This window comes from Oncorhynchus nerka, linkage group LG10 (assembly GCF_034236695.1).
Source record: "Oncorhynchus nerka isolate Pitt River linkage group LG10, Oner_Uvic_2.0, whole genome shotgun sequence".
Taxonomy (NCBI): Eukaryota; Metazoa; Chordata; class Actinopteri; order Salmoniformes; family Salmonidae; genus Oncorhynchus; species Oncorhynchus nerka.
Genome location: NC_088405.1, coordinates 42,980,187 through 42,992,584, shown reverse-complemented (window position 1 = coordinate 42,992,584; position 12,398 = coordinate 42,980,187). Strand labels below are relative to the sequence as shown.

The 12,398-nt window shown below is 39.6% G+C and overlaps 1 protein-coding gene across 1 annotated transcript in view; it reads left to right on the top strand.

Annotated features, from left to right (window-relative positions):
* LOC115135349 (stromal cell-derived factor 1-like) overlaps positions 1–11,508 on the top strand; it is a 30,308-nt gene extending 18,800 nt beyond the window's left edge. Inside the window, exon 4 of the mRNA XM_029669969.2 lies at positions 8,585–11,508. Within this exon, the coding sequence (XP_029525829.1) occupies positions 8,585–8,612 (28 nt within the window). The 3' untranslated portion in view covers positions 8,613–11,508. The remainder of the gene's footprint in view (positions 1–8,584) is intronic.
* Positions 11,509–12,398: the final 890 nt, after the last annotated feature.

Here is a 12,398-nt window from a genome sequence, read left to right as displayed (position 1 = left end):
GCATAAGTGAAAGCTCCAAGTACATTCTTAATAAGTATACCCTCTATTATTGATAGTTCTTTATGTTCCTACATAACAACCAGGATAATGAATCACTCTTTATATCAGTACTTAGCAGCTACAAACAAAATATTAATGGATAATTGGTGTTCATGCCTGGTTGTTGCCATCTTATTTCATAGTTTTTTCCCAGGTACTTTCCAGACATTACCCTCTTATTCAGCTATCCTTGTGACCTAAGCCACCCTGCTATTTCCTGTTTCCTGTGTTCCTCTGCCCTCGAATTGGAGGAGAGCTGAGTAAATGTAACCCAATCAGCTTCAAGCTTTCAGCCTCTCTAGTAATAGTATTTTATGTTCTCTTCCTGTGTAGGGGGATTATTTGATAAAACAATGAATTTGTTCTTACTGCCATTAGCCCATAGAAACACATTCAATATTCATACATGGTAAAACAGATTGTAAAGTCAAAAGTATGTTTTGGGGGGTGGCGCTAGTGACAAACCCATGGAGTAGGCCAATTGTATTTATTTAATAGTTTCTTTGTGCTTTGACCCGCTAAAGAACTAGAAAACGCAGCCTTTGAATGACGTGCGTTACCCAACTTTTATTTGACTTTTAATGTGTAAATGGTGCATAACCTGCAAAAGTTTAAGTTCAGCTGAGTCACTGACAAAAGAGAAAACACTAGTCCCAAGACGAGGAGCTCGAGTTCTTCAACAAGTGGGAGCAGCGGCTCCTCGGCTCTGCGGAAAAAATGAACACCAAGGATTCGAAGGCCGAGATTCTTGCTGCCCTCAGAGCGGACATTTCATCTACACTCAAGGAGGTGCTCAATGAGGACTTTCATTTTTATTAAGTCGGAGTTACAAGCAGTCAAGAATGAACTCACAAAGCATACGGCAATGGTTCGTACTGAACTGGATACAAACTGTCTCCGACATGGAAAAAACTTGACCCCATGCTCAGACGACACAACTACAGTGCACACCACGGTTAAGAAGCTCGAAACTGATTTGGCTAACCTTAAGCAACAATGCATACATTTACAAGGTTATATGCAAAGATCCAATATCAGGATCATGGGGGTAGCTGAGGACCCGGGCTCAAGTTCTACTTCATCGGTTTCAAAGTTATTGAAGGAAGCCCTCAAATTGAATAAAGACGTCCTCGTAGACCGCTCACATCGGGACTCTCAAGCAAGTAAGCCTGGCGGAAAACCTTGCTTCATTGTGGCTAAACTGCACTACTATCAGCATTGTATGATGTTTGTCGGCGTGTCAGAGAATTTGTCCCACTTCGATGCAACTGAGCACCCATAATCTATCTTCCTGGACTATGCCCCCAGCTTTGCTTGTGACCGTGTTGCTTTCAATGATGTCAAGAGTCTGCTCCGTGGACAGACCGACGTTGGGTAAGGTGTGGCTTTTCCTACCCGGCTCTGTATAACATACAATGGCATCGAAGGCTATGGCCGTCCTAAAGGCGAACATTCTACCATGGTCAGATGAAGCAAATGGCTGAATGTTCACCTATTTGGCAATTAGGGTAATGGACGAATGTGTTTAGCTCTGCAGACTCAGCCTCTCTTTTGTAGATACTGTATAGTGTTGCCAGTGGTGTCGGTTGATATTGTTATTATTAGTGCCTTAGTTCTGGTGAGCTAATTTTCATTTTGTTTTAATGTTTCATTTTATTACCATGAAGCTGCTTGTTTCTATTTTTCTTGACGGTACTCGTATCCAGGGTAGATAAAGCACAGTTCTATTATTAGGTCACGTAATTTCATTAAAGAGGTTGCTGCTAACTTAGTGGTATTGCTGTAAGATGTGATTTATAAAATGGTTTATTATTTTTTTTTTAAACAGCCTAGTTTTGGGTTGTAAAATAAGTATTTCTTATTTATTTATTTATTTTTGCGCAAACTTGTTTTAAATCTTTCACTATTTCAGTGGGGCTCTCTACCCGATAGGTTTAGTGTTCCCCACCACAAACACATTAGGTGTGGATATCTTTCGACCACTGCCGTTTTAAAGGCGGGTGGATCGGTCAATCATATGATTCCAATTTTCATTCTAAAATTAGAGGAGCAGCCATTTTAATTAGTAAAAAAATACCGTTCCTAATGTCAAGTGTAGAGTCAGACTCAGCAGGCCGTGTCATTATTCTAGTAGGAATACTGTATAATACACCTGGTATCTTGGCTAACATTTATGCACCAAATTGGGATAACATTTCATTCTTCACAAATGTATTGGTAACACACCACCGAATACTTCACAGATATGGACACACACCACCGAATACTTCACAGATATGGACACACACCACCGAATACTTCACAGATATGGACACACACCACCGAATACTTCACAGATATGGACACACACCACCGAATACTTGGTGGTGATATGATTTGTGTACTGCCAGTCTGGATCGTAGCTCTTCTAAGGTATCATCTTCATCAAACACAGTAAACACAATTCAGCTATTTCTTAAGACATATGGCATATCTGATGCGTGGGGTTTCTGCAATCACACAGCTAGGGAGTATTATTTTTTCTCACCAGTTCATAAGACCTTCTCACAATACTAGACAATACTTTTCTGCCACTTATCACGGAGTGTGATTACCAAGTCATTTCGGATCCTTCTCCTCTTACTATGAAACTACTTCTACCAAATACACATTCTAATTATCGCCCTTGACGGCTTAACTCACTACTGCTATCAGTGGAAACCTTATATGCTTTTCTATCATGTCAGTTGAGCTATTTCTCGAGCTTAATCAAACAACTAGAATGTCACCTACGGCAGTATGGGAATCAACGAAGGCTTATCTAAGGGGCCAAATTATTTAGTACAGCGCAGGATTAAGGAAGTGCAATGTTCAACGCCTAGGGGAACCTACAAATAAAATCTTGGAATTTGGATATGACATATTCACACTATTCATCCGTAGATTTACGAAAAACAACATTTGACACTTCAGACCGAGTTTGATCTTCTTTCAACTCGACAAAGCTGAAAATCGAATGAATAAATCTCGACTCAAAAATGATGAACATGGAGAGAAATCAGGTAAATTGCAAGCACACCAGCTGCGTCAGAGAACCTCAAATCAAACCGTACCTGAGATAACTGACGAGCTGGGTATCAAATGTATTGATCATTTAGAGGTCAATTCATGCATTCATAAAATTTACTCACAATTGTACACTTCGGAATCCGCTGGTAATGGTACCTTACTCGACACCCTCTTTGAGAACTTGAGCATGGGGGGTTGGGGTGGGTTTGATTTGGTAGGGGATCCGTGTGTGTTCTGCCATCTACCTGCTCTGTCTGTTATCTGTATAATCATAAAAAATGCAGAAATTAAATAAAAACATATATTAATAATAATAATAGTAATAAAAACAATTTAGAAAGGAAGTATGTTTTTAAGTGTCTGTCCTAAATCTGAGAGATATAATACTTTTTTTTAGCCATATTTATCTGCTTTTTTGTTGGCACTAAAGTACCTCCACACTTCCATTCATTTTTTAAACTGTAACCCGGTACGGTTACCTTCAGATGAGTCTTGTGAGTGTTGTAGAGCATGTACGTGTCTGCTTTCGATTAGTTTATAGCCCAAACCGTTCGGACACTACAGACAGAAGTTGACACATCAGTGGTACCGACTTCAGACGAGTCCCGTGAAGCTTGTGAGGGTCGTAGAGCAAAACAACCGACAGGTAACCTTTGCTACAGAAGTTTTAGTGAGAAGACCGGAATCCTGACTAGAGACGCACCCACATAATTCAAACTTCCTCAAACATCTTGCACTGATATCAGTGCATGATTTATGCAAAATGTAGCCCATGGAGATATTGACTCATTTCAAAGGGAATGCACGCATCCGGCTAAAACTGGTATCCCATGTGGACTGGTTCGTACATAAAACATTCACTATTCAGGCTGCAAAGGTGTTGATTTCCACATACTTTTGGTCATGTAGTGTAGTTCACTTAAGGCAACTTTGGTATTACTATGGGGAGTCGCACCCTAGCGACTTCAGTTGAAGGATCTACAATCACGCCTGACAAGGCCAATGAAATCCGTGCCTCGCTGGAAGCCCCGTCTCCCACAGGTGATAAACGTGAGGCTTGGAGTCATACCTACAATTATTTCACTCTTCATTTTGGTGTGAACAGGAACAATTCACGCTACTAAAATAAAACATTTGGAAAACGAGACTGTCGTACGTTGCGCCAACTAAACTGTCCCGTAGTGGTAGAGCGTGCTCACAATATGGACTTTGTGTGCTAAAAGTTGTACTTGTTCTCATAAGTTTTCTAATCACAAATCATTTGTTATTCTTTCATTTACTGGTATGAGTAAGATGACTGAGAAAATGACTGAGACTACGGTGGCTAAGCCGGGCTCGGGGTCGAGATCATTCCCCAGTCATACGGTTATAGCATTTCTCTGAAAGATACACCGCTTGGAGCACGCTCAGGCGGCCCTCACTCAAACCAGCCCGTGTGCGCATTGACACATACTGCGTACAAACTCCCTGGAAGTACCTGTAGCATTCTTGGGGAAACTTGGAATTAACAATGGCAACTTTCCTTTCCGGGATGCTGGCCTTCTAGGCAGATTTGCAAAGAAAAGGCCATATTTCAGACTGGCAAATTAAAATAAAATATTAAGATGGGAAAAGGAACACAGACTCACTCTGCCTAGAAGGCCAGCATCCCGGAGTCGCCTCTTCACTGTTGACATTGAGACTGGTGTTTTGCGGGTACTATTTTATGAACTGCCATTTGAGGACTTGTGAGGCGTCTGTTTCTCAAACTAGACACTCTAATGTACTTTTCCTCTTGCTCAGTTGTGGGGCCTCCCACTTCTTTTTCTATTCTGGTTAGAGCCAGTTTGCACTATTCTGTGAAGGGAGTAGTATACAGCGTTGTACAAGATCTTCAGTTTCTTGGCAATTTCTCACATGGAATAGCCTTCATTTCTCAGAACACGAATAGCCTGACGAGTTTCAGAAGAAAGTCTTTGTTTCTGGCCATTTTGAGCCTGTAATCAAACCCACAAATGCTGATGCTCCAGACACTTGACACTTAGTCTAAACTACGTATGTTTTATTGCTTCTTAAATGAGCACAACAGTTTTCAGCTGTGCTAACATAATTGCAAAATGGTTTACTAATGATCAATTACTCTTTTAAAGTAATAAACTTGGATTAGCTAACACAACCTGCCATTGGAACACAGGAGTGATGGTTGCTGATGGGCCTCTGTACGCCTATGTAGATATTCCATTTAAAAAATCTGCTTTTTCCAGCTACAATTGTCATTTACAACATTAACAATGTCTACACTGTATTTCTGATCATTTTGATGTTATTTTAATAGACAAAAAAATTGCTTTTCTTTAAAAAAACAAGGATGTTTCTATATGTATATACATTTAAAATATTTTTGACCACTACAGTAGTTACTTCACAATAGTATCATAATTAACCGAGTGAAAAGAAGGAAGCCTGTACATAATACAACTATTCCAAAGCATGCATCCTGTTTGCATTAAAAATGTGGCAAAGAAATTAACTTTTTGTCCTGAATATAAAGTGTTATGTTTGGGGCAAATCCAATACACCACATTACTGAGTACCACTCTCCATATTGTCAAGCATAGTGGTGGCTGCATCATGTTATGTGTATGCTTGTAATCGGTAAGGGATAGGGAGATTTTCAGGATAAAAAATAAACAGATTGGAGCTAAGCACAGGCAAAATCCTAGAGGAAAACCAGTCTGCTTTCCACCAGACACTGGGAGATGAATTCACCTTTCAGTAGGACAATAACCTTAAACAAGGCCAAATGTACACTGGAGTTGCTTACCAAGAAGACAGTGAATGTTCCTGAGTGGCCGAGTTAAATGTTTTACTTAAATCTACTTGAAAATCTATGGCAATACCTGTAAATAGTTGTCGAGCGATGATTAACAACCAATTTAACAGAGCTTGATGAACTTTGAAAATAATAATGGGCAAGTATGGCACAATCCAGCTGTGGAATGCTCTTAGAGACTTACCCAGAAAGACTCAAAGCTGTAATCGCTGCCAAAGTTGCTTCTATAAAAGTATTTAGTAAGCGGTGTGAATACCTGTGTAAATGAGATATTTCTGTAGTTAATTTTCAATAAATGTGCAAACATTTCTAAAAACATGCTTTTTATATTGTCATTATGGGGTGTGTAGATGGGTGAGAGAAAATAATATTTCATACATTTTGAATTCAGGCTGTAACAAAACAAAATGTGAAATAAGTCAAGGGGTATGAATACTTTCTGATGGCACTGTAGCTGCCAGACACAGATCAGCATACTGTACTATACAAACAGAGAGGCAGACAGTGTACAGCTCTTCCACACCGTTGTGGGTGTGTTGGAGAACTGGACTGCTCAACTCCTTGAGAATGCCTTCGTTCGAGAAGAATTGGATCACTAAAAATCGAATGAACTCTGCAGGTGTTTCTCTGTTGTGTGGGTATTGAAAAAAGAAGGTTAGATAGACTATTTTCTCCCATGCTTCTGGTGCATGGGTGCGCTCTTGGCCAATTGTGAAGAGCTACTTGTAGTGGGTACGCCAGTCAAAGCAACGTATATGTCCAGAGTATCTAGTCATTCTATGGAGTTAACTGACTACAGAGAGAGATATTTAACTGGGTCCTGAGCAGTAATGGTGCGTTAATAAAATCCCTGGAAAGCCAAACCAGGAAATAAATTGCCATACTACATCCTATGTGGCGATAATTGCGTAACCTGTCAGTTCATATGCCTTGCCACCATGATAGCCAAGAACAAGATACAATTCAACCACACCTATGTTTCCTCACAAAACCAGAGAGCAACATCTGTCCGTTGAAGTCTAAAAAGCACATTGCATGTAACATGACCTACAGCATGGTCAAGTAAGTCAATGTTTCCGACATTTTCGGACTCCTAAACAACTATTGATTTACAACAGAGTTACCGCAAGTAGCAAAGAAAACAGTAGGTGCCTCCACTATTCCAGCACCAGCACCAGTTTCAACTTTAACATTTCAACATTTCATTTCATCATATTATCTTTGCTTAGTCTAATACAGTGACAACTAAAATATACCAAAAACAATTTAGTCCAGTCAACATAAGCTAAATATTAAGTAGCAGTCCATGGTACTGATTTCTGTGTGTGCACGTGCGTTAAAGTAGAAAAACATGTTCAATCACCCTACTTGTAGAGAAACGCCAAAACCATCCGCCTTTCTTTCATGTTACGCTAGCCTAGTACATCTAGCTACATATTGAACTTCCATCCTCTCAGGCAAGGAGCACAATGTATGAATTCATGGTTGGATCAGAATCACCATGATAATCATTGGCCAGTATGGAGAATTAAGTAAAACCACAAGTCAAAATCCCTATCTCCATCCATGGCTAATTTATGAAAGGGACATTTTTAGCTAGCTAGCTAGCCCCCTTAGGACAACAACATAACGCGATGCAACAATTAATTTCTTCTGTCAATGACGTTTGGCTTTTGATGTGATTGGTGTGAAGCCAAATCCAAACTGGCTTCCCTTCACACTTTTTGGGTGCGCCAGGACCATTCACAGTTTCGCTCACTCAGTTTCGCTCAACACTGTTTGGCTATTTATTTATTTTTATTATCAAGGGAGGCCAAATACTCTTTTTTTGACAGGACAGCATGAAATAGATGGGCTTCACATACAGAGACAGAGGGGCGCTGTTTCGCTCGCTCGGATGCTTTCTCCTGTGAGATACATTCAGCCTCTTGCGAGTTGAAGGAAAATTATGAAACACAGACAGGCAAAAGATAAATAATTGTATATGTTTTTTTCTTGGTAAATTTTTTGGGGACACCTGGCTTCCCTTGAACTCCCTGAATACCCGCCACTGGTCCTGATAGAGAGACTTAAGATGGATAATCATTGTGTTGAATGTGTTTTGCACCATTAGTCTCGTTGACTAACAGCTACAACTGTCTGGAAAATACAGAGAGTATTAATGCAGGGGACAGACACACAAACACACAGGAGGAGTGTTTCGCTGTGGACCCCAGTAGCAGTAGTTATCACAGGGGAGGTTTGGCAAAGTGAGGTAGTACAGTACATTCCAGTGTCTCTAACACTGTGTAGCAGAGACTCGGGACTAAACCAAATAGTAATTAATCTCAATATGGTGTTTAACCTGTTAAGTCGACCCCCTACTTTTTCGAACATTCTGTTAAAAATCGCGCAACATTTCAGCGTCCTGCTACTCATGCCAGGAATATAGTATATGCATGTGATTAGTATGTGTGGATAGAAAACACTCTGATGTTTCTACAACTGGTTAAATCACGGCTGTGACTATAACAGAGCCTGTTATAGCCTATCAGAATCTTCTAAAGCCATTACGTAATTTTCTGGAATTTCCAAGCTGTTTTTTCTGGCGGAACAGTCAAGTGGTTGACCTGAACACACAAGGACGATATCCATATGTCTATGTTAACGGTCGTATATTCATACTGGGGCGTCTCTCTGTTTCAGGATGAAGAAAGCCAAGCAGACCAACTAGAGAGCCTGCAGGAAGACCGCCCAACAGAAACAGTGCCAAGTGAAGGTCTACACTCCTCTTGCACAGTAGCTTACATTTTTATCTAAAAAGGGATCATATTAAAAAAAGAAAATCTACAGATCTACACAACCTACATTTTCAAAGTGAAAGTTATATATTTTTTTAAAAGCAAAGATGTCTTCACACCACAGAGATAATACTTGGTGGAAGCGCCTTTGTCAGCTATTACAGCTGTGAATAATTTTGAATAATATTCTACTAACTTTGCACAACTCGTAGGACAACATACTGTATGCCATTGTTTTTGTCAAAATAGCTCTAAGTCAATACATTTGGTTGGGGATCATTAATGGACAGAAATATTCAAACATTGTCTCTGATTTTCAAGAAAACGTAAGTCAGGTCTAGACCACTCAGCAACACTCAACACCTCTTGGAAACCAATTCTGGTGTCTTTGACATAAAACATTGTTGTAATTGTCTTTCTGAAAAATACTGAGGTAGGTTTTCCTTTAACTTTTTACCTGGGGTTTGCTCCTTTCATATTTGTTTTGACTTTGATTCCCTCTTTTCGCTTTGTCATACAGGCCAGTAATGTGAAGGGAATACACTGTTGTTGATCCCTTTGTTTTTTGTATTGTGGCGGCAGCATCATGGTATGGGTATGCTTTTGTCATCGGCAAGGACTGGGGAGTTTGTCAGGATCAAAATAAATATGAAAGAAGCAAAGCCCAGGTAAAATGTTAGAGGAAAACCTGAATCGATCTTCTGAAAACCCAATCCTTGGATAGTTTTATTTTTCTGTGGGTCAGTTACACAATTTGTTATGCCAAACACACACTATAATGGCTTTCTAAGAGGTGTTGAATGTTCCTGAATGGTCCATTCTCTCCTGACTTAAATGTGCTTTAAACTTATGAGACCAGGTTTGAATATTGCTGTCCATCAATGATTCCCACGCAAATGCATTGAGCTTGAGCAATTTTGACAAAAACAATGGATATATGTTGCCCTAAGAGTTGTGAAAGGTTGGTAGAATCTCATTCAAAATATTTACATCTGTAATCGCTGCCAAAGGTGCTTCCACCAAGTATTTACTTTGGGGTGGGAAAACACACAATCAATACATCCTCATTTTGTGTTTTTCAGTCATTTTATTTTTTTTATATCAAATGTGGAGTAGGTTCAGTAGGAAACAAATCTAATGTAATCCCTTTTTTAGATGTAATTTTAAGGCAAATTGTGAAGGGGTGTGTAGACTTTCACTAGCGGCTGTATGTAATGTGAGGCGTATAGCGTGTAACATCTACTCACCTGGCACGCACGCTGAACAGCACTTATCCTGTCCATCACGGAACCTTCCAACCCATGGCTTGCCAAAACCACCACCTCTGTTACCTATGCTACCATAACCACCTGTACCCCTTATAGAATCCACCCCTATTAGCGCCAAGTGAAATTATATCTGTGCATGTATGTTTTTATCTATGATGTATATACCGTTTTTTTACTATCCTGATTGGTAAAGATTTTTGGAGTTGTTTTGGCCACTGGCTTCTCTGTCATTTAGGAATTAGAACTGTTCTTTAGGTAGGTATTGATGGGGCTGAGATGTGGAGAGGAAGGAAAGGAAGAGATAATGCAGGAGGGTTCATGACAGAATTCACAACTCTCAATCCAACTCTATCAGCTTGTCCTGGAGAGTGTACAAGGTTCAGCAATGCAAAAAAAAAAAGATCCAAGAGGCATGGGGATGTTCACGTGTGCAGGGCAGCGCCACTAGAACACACTTACAGTACGTCTGCTTAAGAACACACAGGAGTGAATGGACATCCCTGTCTAGTACCGACTCAACCAATATTTTTTTGTTTTGTATCCAGCCATGCTGGATGTTGAAGTATTTTATATAAAGAGTCTTAATGTGAAGCATAGTCTGTGATGTTATTCTCTGAGCAACTTTCGTAATTAGCAACATTTAGAGTCAGAACTCTGCTTATTGAGCGACCAATGAAAAAGTAGTAGTCCGTAACCGCGTCATGGTTATGGAAACATTAAAGGTAGTACGTCCAGATTTTATTAAAGGAACAGTTAATCCAGACTACCATAAAGGGAAAGTTCAGTCAGATAACTAACAACCCACGGCTTGCCAACGTCGTAGTTCAGGCTTGCCAACGTCGTAGTTCAGGTTCCCCTTTAATTCTGACATTGACTAGTCCCGTACAGTATGAACTAAAATCCTGGACAACACATGCAGTGGGTTAACCAACTGAAATTTGTTGTCAGACAGACTACCACGTCAATGTGTCATGAAACATTATGGAAATTATAAAGTTTCATATTTAGCAAACCAGACACTATGAAAAGCAAATCTATCAGCAGTTTTAGTGTGCTAGCGTTAGTAGCAGTATAGCAATAGTAATAGTAGAAATGGTAATAGCAGATAGATTGGCTTGACTACCTATTGATGTCATATACTGTATGTTATTTTGGATACCGATGCACTTTACATCCAACATATTCATTCATTAACAATACGTAAGTTTAGAATGTTATAATGAGAACAAGAATATGATCCACACTGTTGGTCTACTACAGTTAGTCAACTGTTGTTTTTCTAATTGTCTTTAGTGGTATAATACTTTACTTTTACTTTACTTTTTCATATAACAATCTTAAGCATGAGATACATCACATTTTCATTTTGAGTGAAAACAAATATTATAAGAAATATTATATTTTTGTAGTTTTTATACGTCAAACACAAGTTCATATGCTAGAATGTATAATGTCTCCAGATCTTTTCACATGAGCCATTTCCTCTGATGTAACGTCATTTCAATGTTAAACTAGATTGTTGAGTAAAATGTAATCTTTAAATAAAAAGTATTAATTTTTATGTTTGCATACTTTTTTCAATACTGTAAAAAGTAATAACATAAACTATTGGCAACACTACATCAACACATCAACACAACACAGGGGCGGCAGGTAGCCCCTGGTTAGAGGGTTGGGCCTGTAACCGAAAAGTTGCTGGATCGAATCCCTGAGCTGACAAAGTAAAATTCTGTCGTTCTGCCCCTGAACAAGGCAGTTAACCCACTGTAGGCCGTCATTGTAAATAAGAGTTCTTTACTAACTTGCCTGTTTAAATAAAATATGTTTTTTTTACTCAGGTTAAGTTCCCTTTATGTCATGGTTAATCTACAGCTATAGCTATTGCAGATCAGACCCCACAAAACCCCGTTACAGGAAACTAGCGTAGTGTGTGCATGGGCCCTAACCCCTGCCAAATCTACAGTTTTAATATGGGACAATTAACACACACACATGCACATGTGCACGCACACACACACACAAATACACACACAAGGGAACACATACATACACACTGCGCCAAGCAGGCCTCTCTTTTCTCATGCCTCCCTCAGGCATTACAAAGGGGAAACAGAGAGGGTCTGTCTCAGAGCTGCTAACAGACAGTTTACTAATGTCTGTACATACAGACCCCTGCAGTAACAAACCATGGTACTTATGAATTAGAACACAGAATGGCTCAGATGAACCACTCAGAACTATGAAAAGAAGAACTTACGGTCTCACACAGGGTCAATGGAAAACCAGTCCCCATACAGTTAGAATTAGTCATTCAAATTGCATAGCTGCTTTCCAGTGTGTGTGTGTGTGTGTTTGGTTAATTGTTCACCCATACTGTAGCTCCCATACTTTAACAATATGCATACAGCCTTAGGGTCAGTCTGTGTTTGATGTCTCACACACACACACACA